Source organism: Mytilus trossulus, chromosome 2, assembly GCF_036588685.1.
Source record: "Mytilus trossulus isolate FHL-02 chromosome 2, PNRI_Mtr1.1.1.hap1, whole genome shotgun sequence".
In the NCBI taxonomy this organism is placed as follows: Eukaryota; Metazoa; Mollusca; class Bivalvia; order Mytilida; family Mytilidae; genus Mytilus; species Mytilus trossulus.
In genome coordinates this window covers 91,732,503-91,752,199 of record NC_086374.1, presented here as the reverse complement: position 1 = coordinate 91,752,199, position 19,697 = coordinate 91,732,503, and the positions used below count along the sequence as shown (strand labels likewise).

Genomic DNA, 19,697 nt, shown 5'->3' with positions numbered 1-19,697 from the left:
GGAATACAGACAACGCATACTGCAATATCGTGTTTCTTGCAGTATAGGTATAGATTTTATCATGAATCTGGCAATTCATATTTACAGTAATGTCTTCGATTTGACGATAATCCTCAATTGAAATCATCTTGTGAACTCTAGTAACTGTCATTGACCTATGAGATTTCTCACATTCTCCACAAAACCCCTCTTCACAATTTGTACACCATTTCTTTACGTTCTTTGTTATGTCCTCATATCCACACGGACCACAGTGTACGTTCAACCTAGATGTCATACTCCTTCAAAAATATAATATAGTAGATTTTTTTTTAATAAAGAAAATATCCTGAATATACGTGACCTTTCTGTGAATCCTTAATTGATCCTTTGATATTCCAAGTAGAGACAGTATCCACAGAACTACATAATTTCTTAAATAAACACCACCATCTGCAGTTTTTATAATGGACTATCGAGATATAAATGAAATACGTTTTGTTTTAACTGAAAAGAGGTTTAAAAAAGGGACAAAAGATACCAAAGGGACAGCCAAACTCATAAATATAAAACAACCTGACAACGCCAAGGCTAAAAATGAAAAAGACAAACAGACAAACAATAGTACACATGACACAACATAGAAAACTAAAGAATAAACAACACGAACCCTACCTAAAACCAGGGGTGATCTCAGGTGCTCCGGAAGGGTAAGCAGATACTGCTCCACATTTGGCATCCGTCGTGTTGCTTATGTGATAACAAATCCAGTAAATAGTCTAATTCGGTAGGTCACATTTATGAAAGGGAAGGGGATTGTAGTTACGACGTAAGGAACATAGCCGATATCATTTGTGAAACGGTTATTTCATAACGGTCAACCAACTTGTGATGGCGTCCGTAAAATTTACGAAGGGATGATTTCAACTTCACCATTTGGAACTCTTCAAATAATACTACTGAGATCTCACACATACTTAAAACAAAATTAATGGTTTAACTAAGTAATGAACGCATAGAAGAAAAGCGTGAACATGTTGCATTAAATGGCCCCTTTTCAGTTATACAAGCTTTGATAACTACAGTTCAGTTGCCTCAAGAAATGGCAGACGTCGACTACCTATTGTGTTTACAACTTTTTAGATACACAGGCCAGATGTTTCTTGACCAATTTCAATAATTAAACTACATCAAAGAAGTTTGTCATCTCAAAATAAAAAAAATCTACATATTGTTTATTGAGTTCTTTGATTTTTCTTTTAAATATTTTTTGATTTTATTTAAAGCTCACCCGAAACATCAGAATAAAGTACACTATTTGCCTCACATTGAAGAAATTTTGTCTTTCCATCCACGGAATCATACCAATGTAACATACGCTTAATTCTATGTAGGCGTTGGTACAAGCATTATCATATAATATAAACAGAATTTGTCCTAAGTACACGGATGCCCCAGCTGCACTATTCTTTTCTATGTTTAGTGGACCGTAAAAATGGGGGGAATCTCTAATTTGACATTAAAATAAGAAAGGTCATATCATATTGAACATGTGTACCAAATTTCAAGTTGTTTGGACTTCAACTTCATCAAAAACTACCTTGACCAAATTTTTTTACCTGAAGCGGCACAGACAGACGAACGGACAAACAGACGAACACCGGACAGACGAACGAACGGACAAACGAATGGCACACAGACCATAAAACATAATGCCCATAAATGCGGCATAAATGGGGCATAAAAGTAATGTATCTAGTTTTGCTATTTATAATTATAATAGAACGAAAATTGAATACATCCAAAGATTTGTGATTTTAATAACTGAATTTTAAATTTGAAAAATGTTCTAATATTTTATTTCATAGGTAAATCCTCCCATGTATCTCTGCTCAGGTGGTGCTTCAACCTTCAACTGTGCATGGTTTCCATTACTTTGAATACATTGATTCTCTGTAAATAGTAAGGATTTATGATAAGACCTGATAAATGCATATCTTAAAGGGTTATACATTTTTTTGGTTTATGTTTCATTGATGTATATCTCATAATTAATTCTCGATGGTCAATAAATTTTTCAAACATTTTCCTAGAACTAGCCAGAGTTTATGATGACAAGATTTTACAATGAATACATTATCGGTGGTCTACTTCATTACTTTTGTTTCAATAAACTAATATTAAACTTAAGTGTAGTGTGCAATCTAAGAGACACTTACATATTTGCAGCCTTTTATTATTAATGGGTTTCCAAACTTTTGTCCTTGAACATATATATCTATTGGACATGTTGGAGGTTATTTCAGAATACGTGCCGAGTGTACAAGAATCAGTAACATAAATTATTGGAGAGATAAAATGGCGATTATAACCAAATAATAATGGTGGTTTGATGCCACCTTGATATTTTATCTCCCCTTTTCTTTATAAAATGTTAAAGAGTATAAGACGGACACAAATACCACAAGGTCCGAAAAACTAGAACAAAATGCAAAGGTCAAATTGCATGACGAAATTAAAAGTTTGGTCTTCATTATCCGGTTTTAGAATGCTATGTTTTATTTAAGTTTAAACTTGTCAATATGTGCAATAAACAAATCTACTGACTGGAATTACTGATTTCGTGAATAAATTAATATATGACGTTTATCACTCGTTAACATAAACATATTTCAGAATCTATATATATGTTGGTTAAAAAAAATACAATGCGCCTACATTACCTGATGAAAGCATTTTTAACTGTGTCATTTTGCCAAATGAATTGTCATAAATGGTAAACGCATCACCTCCAAGCCAGTCAATAAGACACAAGCTGTATGGTTTAGGTTCATTAAACAGAACTTTTAGTGAACCCCTTGGATAATTCCAATCTATAATTCCTTTCAAACAAGATGGCGTTATGACTATGGTCTCTGTTTCATTCTTCGGTATAAATCTGCAAGAATAATAACTCTAGTAATACGGAGAAAAAGAAGAAGAATAAACCTAATAACGAAATGGCAGCATAAATATTTTCTAGATATAATCATTAATAATAAAAGCGATACATGGCCTCACCTGCAGCTGTATATCATCTTACATGGTGTTTAATGATAGACCTATTTGGAAACCAACACTAAATAATTTCTATCTATAAACTAAAACTACCATGATGGAACAAGAATATAGCGATGCATTGCTTCAACTGCAGCCGTTTATTAGCATATATAGTGCCTCATAGTGGGCTTCTTTGGAAACTAAAAAATTACTGAGCCAGAAATTGCCTTTTTATCGTACATGCAATATAGCGCTACAACCTATATTGTTTTCAGTCAATTTAAATATGAAAACAATATTGCTGGAATTTGAATGAGTTGAAAATGCATCCAAAACTCAGGTCCCGGTTTTACCTTATTCAAGTCAACAGCATCAATCGGTTTCATAACTGAAATTGATTTTCCTGGTATTTATCTCAAATCTTATAACATCGATCATTGTTTACGATGTAATGACTTCGAGTACATCATGAACTGCAGGACTATATTTGTATTGTAGACGATGATTTAAGAATAATTATGACTCTCCTCAACAACACATAGAGGAAATTTCTGTAGCGCTAAAGGATGTTTATGCAATAAAATATTTGAAGTTGGTTTAAAAAACAAAAGCCCCCCCCCCCCCCAAAAAAAAAACACAACCAACAACACAGAAGTTTTGTATATCATTTAGAGATAATATTTTCTTTAATATTTCATTGTATTTGAAAGTCATTGGTTAATGTGTCAAATGGCATGAGAATAAAACATGACCCATTTTTCAAGTTTTATCCTTGAAGAAAAAAATAATTGTTTCTGTTCAGAATATTGATGAACAGGCGAGTTCACTATTTTTGTGATTTTACTTTTTACATTTCTAGGTATAAAACTGGGAATAAAAACTGCAAGTGGAATGAAAGTTGATTAGATTATAAAAGATTGGGATCTGACATAAGTATAAGAAAGTAATAACTACTAATTACCATAAACAATAGATATAGGTACATCCGACTACAAATTTAGACAAACAACGAGCAAATCTTAGTCGAAAAAGTCGGACTTTGTACAGAAAAAAATGTGTAACTAATGTCATATAAACAATTGATTTATCTAAGCCATATGTCGTACTTTTAAAACCCAAGATTACAAATTGGCAAAGCCGAATTATCAACTTACATGTACAACTGGGTAAATAAAGTAGTATATCGTTTTAAAAGTCATAAATCGAAGTGCTCGATATAGCGGCAATGTAGCTAAGGCATCCACAGTTATTTCAAAATTGCTGAAATATGGTCACTCAGTAAAAAGGTTTAGTTAGCTATAAAACCAGGTTAAATATACAATTTCTTCTCACTAAATGCCAATTCAGTAGTATGACAGTTGTTACACATTCGTTTGATGTATTTGAGCTTTTGATTTTGCAATTTGTTTAGGGACTTTCAGTTTTGAATTTTTCTCAGATAACGTTTTTTTTTGTAATTGCACTTTATTTTGTATTATATGAAATACATGCATCACCCGACATAAATTCAATTAAATGTTTAAGCCATGGAACGGATTTTGCTAGATGACTTTTTCTCCTTTTCAATTGAAGTATATTTGATTGGGAACTATTTTGATGATTAACAAATTTTGTGTGCATCTTGATTCTCTTGAACAGTATCTTAAAGTCTTCTATGTGTTGCATTTGTGTTTTCAGAGATACAATTAAAAAAAAAGGTGTCGAAAAAAGTAATATAAATCATGCAATACACGTTAAAAGCGACTCATACATTCATTTTGAACTGTAATATAAAAATTTCTTGAAAAGTTCTTGATACGAATTCTTCAATTGAATGGCATGAAATGGTATGAAGAGTAAAATACAGGTTTAAAAGACAGAACACGCTTTACATTTTTTATACATTACTTTAAAATATCAAGACAGCAATAATGATATGTTCGTCACAAAATATATTAGAACTGATAAAAACATAAATGTTTATAGCAATAGCATATTTAGTTCAAACAAAAATATTCACAATCTTTCTTATCACTATGAAATATAAAAAAAAATATACATAGATAGATATTTAGTAATTTGTTTTTGTTTTTGTAAATTTAGTAAAAGGTTTAATCTTTACTATTTATACTAGCTTACCCTTTAGGATAAACGGTACACGGATCCAGAAAAGCTATTACTGTTTGTACAGATAGAAACGTAGCAAAAAAGATTTTAGTCTGCATTATCCTTTTTAGTCGTATAATATTCCTAATTTCTTATCAGACCCGTTATCAGTTAATTCCTGTTCATCATGACCTTTGATATGATCAGTCCAAAGTCAGATATTATCGTGTGGCTATTTGTATTTCAACATGTACAATGAATTCCAATAGCAACCGAAAAACGGTCACGAGCAACGACAATGGAATGGCAAAAAGAACTACACAAATAGATATATTATGTACAAACAATTTATAAGATGAAAAACGCCGATTCGTATCTGATATATTTGATCAATTTTCAATCGGTTACCGGTAAAATTCAAAAGTAAAACAGGTAATTGTTAAGATCATAACTAAGAATACAATGTGTATTACCGGTCTAATAATAATAATAATAATAATAATAATAATAATAATAATAATAATAATAATAATAATAATAATAATAGTGGATTGGGAATCAATTTGGTTCATTTTTCCAAATTGTTTTATTATTTTATTTCGAAGGTGAATCCACCCATGTATCTCTGACCAGGTGGTGCGTTAAATTTTAACACTGCATGGTGTCCATTACTTTGAATACATTGAGTTTCTAAAAAAATAAGGTTTAAGTTAAGACTTCATAAATTTACCTAGCTGATTGAGTTTTTGTGTTAAAACTTTTATTTTTAATACATCCTTATACATAATCATATATAACATAACATTGTTTTGCATTAACAGTGGTTTGGTCAATTCTTTTCCTGCGATAATAGTATAAGGTGAAAATGATATATATGTATGTTTTATCGGCGCTTTCAATACTGTAGAGTTTAAGCAGGACACAGAAATGATTCAAATGTTTTGGCTTTTATAACTTTTGGCGTCGAGTATTGGATGTTTTGCAGATAACGTGTAGGGCGAAAATTCAGTACCATACATTTTTTTCCAAAACATTACTAATGATGATTTTTGAACTATTTTGTGGTATTTCATTGTCACTTGATATCTTCTTTATCTTCCTTTGATAAAATCAGGATACAAATCAAAACCAAAAAATCTTTAACAGCCAAAAGTCTTAGGAAATTACAACCTTAGTCATTACTTCAAACGTATTTTGTTCTAACTTTTTTTTTCATTATTCCAACGAAATATGACTTGCTGGAGTTACAATGTACTTTTATAATTTCGTGTCCATTCAACATTTATACTAGTAGAAGATCAACAAAATATTGAACAATTTGAATATGCTCGAATTGGGGGTATATACTCTGCCTGTATTACCTGTTGAGAGCATTTTCAACTGTGTCATTTTGCCAAACGAATTGTTATAGATAGTAAATGCATTCCCTACAACCCAGTCAGTAAGACACAAACTGTATGGTTCAGATTCATTAAACAGTACGTTTAGTGCACCCCTAGGATAATTCCAGTCTATTGTTCCCTTTAAACAAGATGGCGCAATGACAACGTTCTCTGTTTCATTTTTTGGTATGGGTATAAATCTGCTATCAGAAACGTACATACAATCTGGCGAAACAGAAGTATACAATAATCTGATCACACGAAAGCTGAATACGTGTTTTTTCAGTCTTTGTTAATAAAAAATACAATAAATGCAGTGAATTTACCTGCAACGTACGTATTATCATCATAAATGGCGTTAAATATTCAATATTAAAGATAATCACTTTACTGAAATTTGATGATTCATCAAACATAAAAAAAAATCAAAGTCTACATTCTCATCACACAATAATGAAAAGCATCATAAACATGGGTAATGAAAAATGAGAAATGTTAGAAATAAACCTCAACAGTGTACACATATTAGTGGATACATGTTTATTTCAAATTGTGACTTGGACAGAGAGTTGTCTCATTGGCGGTCTTTCAACATCTTCTTATGTCAATTTATTGATTTGGAAATGTAAACTGTCACGTGTGTGGAGAATAAAGAGTGTGTTGTATAATAAATTAAAAAAGGTCGGTGCAAATTGAACAACTTTCTTTCATTTTCTTTTTCTCTGTTGTGCTTTAAATGTAGTTTTTTTCTGATTATATTAAATGATGTTCATATTCATTACTATTTAATTGATATTGCTTAATTGAATTATCAGTATGTTTTATACATGTTAAACTGGACATAATTGTGTAACCCTCTTCTGATCTTGTTTCAATTTTAATCAACTTTATGATAAATAATGAAAGTATTTATAGCATATCAAGATATTATCAATTTAACAGTTGAACTTTTATTTCCTATCGTATCCTTAATTTCAAACTTACTGGGATAAATGAGATGAAACCACTTGCTTAAATGTGGGTGTTTGAGTGACAGAACATCTCCATCTTCTCTGAATTCTGCCTCTTTGTGAGTTTGGATTGTATTCTAAGATAACTATTTTGTATAAAAAACACTATTTAATAAGAAAACGTAGTCGACTCGATCTCTCAATTGTAAATTGATAATGTCGTTATAAATGGTAACAAAACGAACTGATCTAATATTTCTGTAAAATTGTAATGCTTACAGTTGATGATTTGGAGTTATAATTAAATATTTAAGGATCCACATTTAATTGATTAGATATACGTCATAGCTATATTGTTTAAGGCCACCATTTCGAGAAGGGGTAGAGTTAATAGCGAGTCTTTTGAAAAAAAGAATATTTAGACAGGACGACACGGATAATCACCGATATGTAACGCTAATTTTCAGGATTAGGTTGAATTTTGTATATCTAGTCTGAAATCAAGAGATTGTAGTTATCTAAAACAAAACAAAAACAAATCTCCTGATTCTTGGATGATTTGGTATTTTCAGATTTGGTGATAAATCCAAAAAGGATAAAACGAATAGACAAATTTGAACAATAATCAGAGGTTTTGGTTGGTTTTTTTTTTTTTTTTTTGGGGGGGGGGGGGGGGGAGTTGTAATAGTTCCAAATATTTTGTTACAGCAAATTTCAATAATGCAATATCCGTAGATTAAGGTCAGTCTGGCTTCTGGGTAGGTGATACCATCGGGAACTAACAGTTCACCAGTTAATTATGAATTCCAAATAGTTATTTTTACATATATGAGAACAATATTGTTGAAGATTTTGTCTGTTAAAAAACAACATATTTTTCTAAAGAGAGAATAAAGAGTCTAAAATCTCAGACTTTTTTTTAAAGTGTTAGAAATTCGTCTGTCCATGGTTTTCGTGCCTTTCCGAATCACATAATAGTAAGTTTTATTTCATCTGGTTCGCGCTCAACCCATTCTTGGCATACATAGATAAGGCCGTTAGTTTTATCTTTGAACTGTTTTACATTGTCATTTCGAGGCCTTTTATAGCTGACTATGCGGTATGGGTTTTGCTCAATGTTGAAGTCAGTACGGTGACCTATAGCTGTTTATTTCTGTGTAACTTTTGTCTCTTGTGGAGAGTTGTCTTATTGGCAATCATATCACATCTTCTTATTCTATATAGAGTCCTCACCAATATATGCATTAGATAGCTAACGTTCTTTTTCCAATTGATTGGGTGAAAATTTTGAAATTTCGGGCTTTAGATGACAGCTCTATAAATTGTTCATTGTTAAATAATCAAAATCTACGGTTTTATTACGGCCATCAGGACTATTTGTATGGGAATATGGAACAAGAACAAACGACGGTTTTGTCTGTTACAACATTAAGATTAGACTTTCTTATACTCTATTTTGGCTGAAAATCTTTGATGCAATGTGCTTGTGTAGGTAAATTGCGAGTGAAAGTCCCTTATCAAATGGAAAAATCAGTAGTTAAAACACATCAAACGAATAAAAAAAGCACTGATTTATATTTCTGACTTATTACAGACATTTCACTATGTAGAAAATGGTTGATTAGATCTGGATGTTTATCTAGCTAGACCTCTTGTTTATATGACAGTCGCATCGAATTCATAAATATTCACAACAATGTGTGAACAAAACAAACAGATATAATAGGTAAATATTCAAAAATAGGAGCATAGCAGTCAACACTGTATAATAATCTTAATTATCTTGAAAAAAAAAAACAAATATCCCAACAAATAAAAACAAAATGGCATACTTTAGTATAGAGAAGACAAAAATGAAAGACAAGAAAACAAGAAAAACATGGTATGGTAGTTCTTTGTGCGGAATTTATGATCATGAGCTGTTCTTTCTTATTTGTTTTGGAATATAGTCGAAAGGGTTGTTAGTAACGATTGGTAGGGTACGACATATTATATGATACTTGTAGTCCCTTATATTATAGCCATAAAAACGCATTATGTCCAAACAGAGGCTCTTTCTCTGTTTGGATTTCATGAGATTAAAATTTTTTCATTCCAATATGATTTTTTGAAAACAATATGTTTTATCCTACGCTTATGAGTTATATCGGTTTTAATCCCTGTCACGGTACTGATACACCGTAAATTAATTTTATGTGTGCGCTGTTATTCTGTGGTTTACATTGATGCTAAAACGGTCTATTATATAATTTGTATTTCTCTGTCCTGTATGTTCTTGTATTTATTCGTACTGTATTCTTTTTAACTTTTAACATTTCCATATAAGCGGGAGGTTTTGGTTAGCCACAAACCAGGTTTAATCCACGAATTTCTTTAAAAGTCCTGTACTAATTCGGGAATAGTGCAGTTGTTATAACATAGTCCGTTTCTAAGTTTATTAGGGTTTGTATTTGTAGCAGTGCAGTGTGTCTTTTCTTCTATTCCTAAAAGTTGAGGAAAAAACGAGTATCTTAAACGGATTTTTATTTATAGTTAAAAATATTCAGTCATTTATTGTATTGTTTTTTATGGGTTTTTTTCTTATGTGGTTAATATTTTACCAGAACTGTTGTAAGGTTTAATCTTTACATTATACTAGCTTATCCTTTAGGATAAAAGGTACAAGGATCCGTAAAAGCTATTAATGTGTGTACAGACAGAAACATAGCAAGAAAAACTAAAGCCGCCATGATTCCTCCCAGTCGTGTAATGTTACAAATAATTAAATCTCTCATCAGCTGGTTACCAGTTCTTTCCTGTTAATCCTGACAATTGATATGATCAGTCCAATGTCAGATATCATCATGCGGCTTTTCGTATATTTTGATAAATATTTACAGCAAAAGAAAAAATTTCACCTATAAAATGTAGATAAAAATAGAAAGACACAGAACATGTGAAACAATGCATTAAATGATATGTCGTCGATAAAAACCTGGTATCTCTGATAATTTTATTATCATCTAACGATACAATATAATGAATCTACTACTGCTGCTACTACTGCAACACTGACAGCTCAATTATGAAGGGAATGCAAAATGGTTTGAAAATAACACTTTTTAATGTTGATGCGTCAGAAGCCCTTTTTCTGTTTTACCTTCACAAAGAACGCTCACCAGCGATGCTAAAAGCTATTTCATACCAAAGTTGGAGAAAATACTACCAAAAAAAAGCCCAAGAACGACACACACAAAATTGTAAATCTGTACGATTGATACAAAATGGTATAGATTCTATCTAGCAAACACTGCATAAAGAACTTTTGACACATTCGTTTGATGTGTTTTATCATTAGATTTTGCCATTTGATTTGGGATTTTCTGTTTTGAATTTTCCTCGAAGTTCAGTACTTTTGTGATTTTACTTTTTCCATAAGAGTTTTTTAATCAAATTATCTAAGTAAAACTGTATATAAAAGTGATGATATATCAGATAAAAGATATAATTTGATTGTGATACATGTGTATACGCATTAAATTGCAGTAAAATTATATTTTATTTAGAATTTGAACTATTTTTTTGCTGCCTTTGTCTGATTAAGGAGACGAATTTCATCTCATTTAATAACAACAAATCACAGTCCTTTCGCGTAACATTAAAGGCTGTACTCCACTTTGAGTCTGGAACGTGATAAGGACGGACAGTCTGGTTATGTTTTATACAATAGTCCTCCACGGCTTTCCTCAGGTTCTGAAAGAAACTGAGTTCTAATTGAAAATCGATGCCTTCAAGTTTAATTTTTTCCCACAATTGAATATAGTAAAAATTATATAAATCGTAATCTAGTTTTGCAAATCTCTGATAAAGATAACGGTATGTGTTATCAACAAACGAATATGTCTTCGCTGAATTTTTTTTCACGTATAGAACATCCTTGATACTCCATCCCAATAGTCTTCGCATCATAACAACTGATTCTGCAAAATATTCCATGATGATGACAAAATGGAATTCTTGATTTAACTTCGATAAGTATGCATTGCTTTCTTCTTTTGAATAAGTCTCAAACAGATGTTTGGGGAAATCAAACTCTAGCGCCATTCTGTTGTTCGTTAATGAATACGTAAGTGGCAGTCCTTTTTCATACTTCCAAGGATCAACAAGATAATTCAAAACGGGAGTTATTGCTTTTATCTTGTTAAAGATGTATGCCGGTCGAAAGTAATTCAGTGTTGATAGAAACATTTCAAATGGCTCTCTAACAATTCCAATATAGGCAGTATTACCAGGGATATACTTTTGAAATGCCTCTCTATTATATAGTACATGGTTGCATAATACGTCAAAGGTTTTATTCATAGGTGGCGCTATAGTGTTGTTTTCATTCAGAGATGACGAAAGAGATATGACATTATCATATTGTTCTTTTCGTACTTTAGAAAGAACGAACAATAGATTTCTAGAATATCCGTACCGTAAAAAAATGTTTTGTGCTGTTGAACTTCCTGCTTTATGGATTTTTAGAAACGCCACTTGTTTATATACAATATTTCTTATACTTTGATTCACTGGAGCCTCTCCTATTTGATCAGTGACACTCACATTTTGATGCTCGGTAAAATTTGCCATCATCTGCTCATATTCCATGTATTCACAGTGTTTTAATTTAGATCCGGTAAAATCAATACACGATTTTTTATGAATACCACTCCTTTCATTTAACTGAATATGTCCATTTCTGAAGCCCTTTATGTTGTATGTGATAACAAGAGTTGAGAATGCGACACATAACCATGATAATATACGACGGCTGAAATAAAAGACTAACAGTTATTTATATATTAATTAAGGGATGTTCGCAGCTAGAATGCAGAAATCTTTGACAATATGTTATATGTTTGCAGGAACATTGCAAGAAACTACATAAACATGATAAAACAACTGAGCATTCCTATTGGTAACCGTAATTCCTGCAAGATAAAGATTTGAAATTTGAAAATGATGGTGATGTTTTGGCATGATATATATAAGTGTTCAGGGAGGCATTATAGTTTTGATATTAACAGAATAGTTTTCAAAGATTAGTACAAATTCATCATAGAATACACTTGTTAAATTCATTCCCGGCATTCCCAAGATATCAGCATGAAGGATAAAAATACATTTTCAAATATGTAACAAGGCAATATACAGTACTCCCGCATATGCTTAAAGATTATAACTTACTAAATATTGTGTTGTAAGTCGAGCTGAATTTTGTGATCATTTTAATTTAACTAGCTGTATAAACATTTTTTAGAATTTTAGATTCATGCATGTATAATTCATTTGAGAACGTACTTGAAATTAATTTAACTTATTACCAAGTATATGAACTTATGCTATGATAATTTTTCAAATGGTTAAGAAATTGAATTATTGTATGTATGGAATGTAACATAATTTTTTTCAGAATTTGCTGTGTAACACAGATAACATGATGTGTACACAACATGGCAATAATTTATTGTATAACGTATGTAGTTCTTGCATCAAACACGCATGAGAAAGATTAATTTGCATACATATGTTTGCCGCAGGTCTGCAGCAAACATTCATTTACATGGTAAATTGCAGCCGACCTGCAGCGTATTTTTATGTTTGCAGCCGACCTGCAGCGTGCAAACACGCCGCAAATACGGACTCTGTGTTCGCTGCAAGTCTGCAGCAAGTTCGCAGCAGACTTGCAGCAAATGTTTGCAGGAGGCTGATTTTTTCAGTAAGGGAAATGGACAATCATATTACATTACAAGCATGTAAGGTGGTGGGTATTACAACCACTTGGTTGATGCCATTGTCGATGGACTATAAGTCCCTGAGAATATCATCATGCCAGTAGGCCCGAGAACACAATAGTGTGCTTCTTTTAGACATTAAATTCAAATTAAAAATATCGCACTTGGTCTATCTCAAAATGATTTTTACAGTGTAAGTAGTCATGGTAGTGTATTACTTTTGGGACAAATAATATCAAAATTATAGAAAAGTTTAACTTAAATAATAGATTTATTTGTCAATTTTTCAATGATTATGTAAACTTCAAAATTAAAAATAGATATTATGTGCTAATGCTGCATCTCATTTAAAAACATTTCATGCTTACCCATTCCCAGCGAACAGAGGTAAACCCATTATCCAAGTACGACTATCGGTGTTTTAAAATAAAGATTCAAAGTTTATGAATGAAAAAGAAGAAAGTTGAAGAATAACAATGACGAGAAGTGTGTGTCGGTGAAAAGTTGACATTAGAGAAGATTAATTGGAATCAATAAACTTAATTTATGTAGAATCAATGTGTAGGATAAAATTGGCGTAAATGTCTTTATTTTTCGTAACTATATTTGTAAAGATTGAGGAAGGTCATTTTGGCCACATCTTGAAATTTAAAGAAAATATTGAATGACCTCAGTTTTCAATTTTATTTTTGTCATTATGCCCCGCCTACGATAGTATACGGACATTATGTTTTCACATCTGAGCTTCCGTCCATCCTGTACCAGATTAAAGTTTTGGTTTAGAATAGTTTTAGAAACAACTTGACACTTGAAACACAAGATCATTATGAAATGAACTGCTATAAATATATGCCAAATTAAGGTATTATCACAGATTGTAAATCATTGTTCCCTGAACATGGCAATGGGAAAGGTTTAAAGTTTAGTTTAACTTTATACAGGTGTTATATTATGCGGTTCGTTGATTATTTATATTCCAAAATAGTTCTCCATGCATGTATATATATATAACAAATGTAAGACGTGAATAAAAACTTGGTAGAGTTAAAAGGAGTAGGTTCAGGAAGACCCCTTTTTGGCCCCAAAATATAGCAGTTTTACAAAATTGTTAAAATGTTACCTTTTAGTTATCTATAAGACAGTAGAATGCTTCTGCTACATAAATATGGGCTGGTTTTGACAATACAATGCGCATATATCGGGTACTAGCACCATTAAGTCATGCTAAATTACTGAAATCTTCACAGTTCTAGCATTTTAGTTGAATTTCTGAGACGGTTTTCGTGTAAAACGAAAGTCATCGCATTCGTGTTCATCCTTAATATTGAAATGTAAGTTGTATTTTATGATAATACATAACATATATAAAGGTTGAGGATGAACACTTTCATTTTAGACAAAATCGGTGCTTACCGACCTACCCTTTACCATTTCGATGAATTCATTAATCGATTTATTTTATTGAAACAAAAATGTTCATAGAATTTTTTTAGTGTACCAAAATCCAATTCTAATATGACGTCCTTATTACGCTTTGTTAACAAAGCCGTGTTCTAATGAGCACAAAAAAATATGCTTGACACATGCGCAAGGACTTACTGTTTATATTAACGTTATTTCCATCGTTATCCTTTAAAATATATACATTTAGGCATTTAGACATAAACTTTAACTCTATATTTTTATAAAACAACATATATTTATCCTGCTAGTAGTTTTGAAACTTATCAAATATGAAATGCAATGCACAGATTCCTCGAGGAGGTAACGGGAACAGCCAAACATTTTTACGGTAATTTCGTACGCTTCGACCTATAAAAATACTATATTTTATGGAACGCCACGACTGCCTTATGTTAATGATCAGCATTATACGCAGTGTTCACAGCATTATATGAAGTGATCACAGCATTATATGCAGTGCTAACAGCATTATATGCAGTGTTCACAACATTATATGAAGTGCTCACAACCTTATATTAAGTGCTCACAACATTATATTAAGTGCTCACAACATTATATTAAGTGTTCACAACATTATACGTTTTTTGTTGTATGATGAGATTGATGTATGATGAGATTTATGAATGATGAGATCATTCGGTAAACTTCGTTTTTTAGCGGAAATTACCGAATCAATAATTGGTAAATTACGGTAATGCCCAGCAAACAAATTTAAAAAGTTATTAAAATCATGTTATCATAAGGTAGCATACAAAATTTAAAACTGATTGAAATAAGTAAGGAAAAGATGAAACTGAGAGGTGAATGATTGAAGTAGTTCTGTTCGTCGTAAGAAATTTATACGAATGGCAAAATGTAAGTTAAATAATAAAAAGTTTATTTAATGAAATATCGTAGGAAAATTTGTATGATATATTCTCGAGTTCATTTCCTACTGAAGAAATTCAGCAAGGTGCCACTTTATAGTCCGTACTCAGTTTTAAAAAGCTTAATTACCTTTTAAATAAAACAGACAGCTTTCTATAACACATAGGTGCCATATTACGCTAGCTTATATATGTCATGATAGAGTCATTTTTGGCATCGATTTTCAGAATTTGGCATTTTTACATGAATAAGTATCTAACAGATATGGAAAATGCAGTTTAAAGCATTTTACTGTAGGTGTTAAACATAACTTTACATCAATTATTCCATTTTTTTTACAAGCTTTTTAGCACGGCAAGTTCTAAGATTGTCTTCTAAATATGATCAGCAGTCTAATATAGAAATTTAAACTTTCATAGAAAAATTTACCCTTTCAAGACCCTGTTTAACATTTTCATTTAAAGTTATCATCTCTTATGAAAATTGAGTTTGTGGGGATGAATAAAACGTTTACTACGTTTGTTCGTCAGTTTGCACGGTACATACATGTATATATATAAAAGTGATATGCTTGCCGATGAAACAACTTTCCACAAGAGACAAAATGACATTACAGAAATTTTAAACAGCTAAACGGCCACAGTACGACCTTCAACAATGAGGAAAGCCCATACCGGATAGTCAGCTATAGAAGGCCCCGAAATGATAAACGAAAAATATTCCTAATTTATGTACAAACAAACGATCGAAAAACTAACATGTATATAACACATTAATTAACAAACGACAACCACTGAAATAAAGGCTCCTCCTGACTTGGGACGGCCACATATATGCAAAATGTGGCGGGTTTTAACATGTTAGCGGGATGTTGGTATCCTCCCTCTAACCTGGGACAGTTGCGTAACAGAACAACATAAGAACGAACTATGAAAATCAGTTGTAAAAGGCTTGTTAGTTTTCAGGCTCGTTTGAATTGTTTTACATGGTCGTATCGGGGCCTTTTATAGCTGACTATGCGGTATGGGCTTTGCCGTCATTGTTGAAGGCCGTACAGTGACCTATATTTGTTAATGTTTGTGTCATTTTGGTATTTTGTGGATAGTTGTCTCATTGGCAATCATACCACATCTTCTTTTTTATATTAACTCACTAGATGGGTACAAATATAAATACATATGATCTAACAAGAAAATAGAGTGAACGTGCATGTGGGCGGGTACTTGTATATCCCAACAATAAAAAGACACTATAAGTACTGATCTGAGAGTATATATAACTAATATAGTACCATGCTGTTGATTAAAAGTAACATCACTCCAGACCCTTTTGTTTTCCACATAATTAATATTGCCAATAATTAAGAAGTTCCGGGTCGAATCGATACCAATAATATATTCACCTGTTAACTATTAGATTATCTGTACGTTCCGCATCTGACAGGAGTACCACGAAACGCTGTATTTAAGATTTTGCTATATACACGGGTCGTAATCACAGGGTTGAAACTACCTAATTCAATCATTGTCACATTGTTCCCGAGTGTAGTACTTTAATCAGTATGACTTTCTAAGATGACAATACGAATAATAAAAATCTGGACTTAAAATAAGGCGTATAGGTACAGCATGTACAGTTTTCAATTTGTTAGACGTAAAACAGCGAATCAAAGATTCAATTTTATTCATAACTCATAAAGGACAAAACTGTTGATTAAAAAATACTCCTTTCCAGAGACTTTTGTTTTCCAAACAAAATCAATAATACCAATATTAAATTGACAAGTTCCAGGTCGACGGGTTCAAACAGAAAGATGTTAAAAGAAGAGAAAACTTCATCTTATAATCGGCATGACTTTATCAGATGACAATACCAATACTAAAATAAGGCTTACGCATAGTTATATTCTTTAATTCAGTCACAGACCCGCGATATCACGGATGTGTTCTAGTAAATATATATACATATTAAGTTGTGAATATGGTGAAACTAATCCTCAAAATAAGTTTAAAATGCCCTGGTGTGGAATAAACTTGGGTTAAATTAATCATACTTCTTAATTTACTTATTTCAATCCGTTTTAAATATTGTATACTGCCTTAATGATCACATATATAATAATAACTGTTTAAATTTGTTTGCTGGGCATTAATTTACCAATTATGGATTCGGTAATTTCCGCTAAAAAAACGAAGTTTACCGAATGATCTCATCATTCATAAATCTCATCATACATCAATCTCATCATACAACAAAAAACGTATAATGTTGTGAACACTTAATATAATGTTGTGAGCACTTAATATAATGTTGTGAGCACTTAATATAATGTTGTGAGCACTTCATATAATGTTGTGAACACTGCATATAATGCTGTGAGCACTGCATATAATGCTGTGATCACTTCATATAATGTTGTGAGCACTACATATAATGCTGTGATCACTTCATATAATGCTGTGAACACTGCTTATAATGCTGATTATTAACATAAGGCAGTCGTGGCGTTCCATAATATTTGTCCTATTAGAATCGAAATAATTCCTTCATGTCATGCTCTATGCTCATTTTAACATGGGTAGGCATTATATTTGACCACATTTTACACCTCGCTAACGCTCAGTGTAAAATATCGCCAAATATAATGCCTACCCATGTTAAAATGAGCATAGAGCATGACATGAAGGAATTATTTCTTAATTAGTAACTGCATTTTGTACGCGAATAGGGTTTCTCTCCTATTCCCAAACTTAATTTGCGTGAAATACTTGCCACTGACCGCGACAATCGACAATCGAAATTTGTTTGTTATGCATTAAAATTTATTATTAGAATTAAATGCTTCTTTTTGTTGCTTTTTTCTGATTATTGTTAAAGTATTTACAGTGGGAACATTTTAAGTACGAAACGCTGCCGATATATTTAACAGAATGATAAGTTCAATGGATAAAATCTTATACTATAAAAAACGCATACAATATACATATTATACTTTTCAATTATGCAGTAAAGCATTTCTCTGATTTTCCATTTAAGTATGATGGTTTATAGCCATATCTGATGTACAGTAGTTGTCGTTTGTTTATGTAATATATACGTGTTTCTCGTTTCTCGTTTTGTTTAATATATAGATTAGACCGTTGGTTTTCCCGTTTGAATGGTTTTACACTAGTTATTTTGGGGCGCTTTATAGCTTGTTTTTCAGTGTGAGCCAAGGTTCCGTGTTGAAGGCCGTACTTTAACCTATAATGGTTTTCTTTTTAAATTGTTATTTGAATGGAGAGTTGTCTCATTGGCACTCACACCACATCTTCCTATATCTATATAGAGAATAGTAGTCAAAAAGGGCAGAATAAAGTGCAAAAAATATAAAGAATAAGATAAGTTACTGAAATATTAAGAATAGATAAAAAATATAATCACACCCTCCCCCCCCCCCCCACCCCCCATTTCCCAACTTATGCAGATCCTGATGTATAATTTGATGATGACCACACAACTGATTTAGAGAGTATTATTCAGTAATTTTAAAACAGTGGGTCACCGATCAGTAATTTTAAAGCAGTGGGTCACCGATCAGTAATTTCATTTTCAAGGTAGAACCTTATTATTCTTTCGTTTACTTTAAACTAGCAATCAAATATTAATAGTGAAAAAAATAAGTCTTGTATTTGACTTATTAACTAGAAAAAGCTGTTGATTTTCAAAGCGTTTTAAATGAAAGTTTCGCTAATTTAATTTTACTCACGAAATAATTCTGTGTTTACGACGTGCCATTTGATATGAAAAGGAAAGGTTAAAGAATGGTAAAAGAAGTTTATTAACATATCCACATGTTTGAAGAAAAAGAATTAAATCTAGATGAAGACATATATTTCTAAAGGACATAAGTGGTTCTATAGTTTCATAAGTAATTATTTAAATATTTTACGAACATTTAGGCTTATGCAACTATAATGAGGCTCCAAGAATAACAAAGTTTGCAAATATACATTTAAGATCAAAGCAAATATTTTCAACGTTCATTTGTCTATTTTTGATTTTAAAAACAGTTATTTTTAAATTGCTTTAGTATTGACACTACGGGTTTTAAAATACTGTAAAAAATACACCTTTAAATAGATAAACTTAAAACCGAGGGAAAGAATTACTCCAATAAAAAAATGGCCAAGGCA

At 31.6% G+C, this 19,697-nt stretch overlaps 2 protein-coding genes across 2 annotated transcripts; both read right to left on the bottom strand.

Moving 5' to 3' along the window:
* Positions 1 to 1,775: 1,775 nt before the first annotated feature.
* Positions 1,776 to 5,300, bottom strand: LOC134705527 (uncharacterized). The gene is made up of 3 exons (XM_063564245.1): positions 5,137 to 5,300; positions 2,703 to 2,917; positions 1,776 to 1,932 (listed from the first exon to the last, which is right to left on the bottom strand). The coding sequence occupies exons 1-3, from the start codon at positions 5,220 to 5,222 to the stop codon at positions 1,829 to 1,831; spliced, it is 405 nt and encodes a 134-aa protein (XP_063420315.1). The 5' UTR covers positions 5,223 to 5,300; the 3' UTR covers positions 1,776 to 1,828.
* A 5,672-nt stretch (positions 5,301 to 10,972) lies between these two features.
* Positions 10,973 to 12,221, bottom strand: LOC134706093 (galactose-3-O-sulfotransferase 2-like). Its single transcript, XM_063564801.1, has one exon. It carries the CDS (start codon positions 12,062 to 12,064, stop codon positions 10,973 to 10,975), a length of 1,092 nt encoding a protein of 363 aa, XP_063420871.1. The 5' UTR covers positions 12,065 to 12,221.
* Positions 12,222 to 19,697: the final 7,476 nt, after the last annotated feature.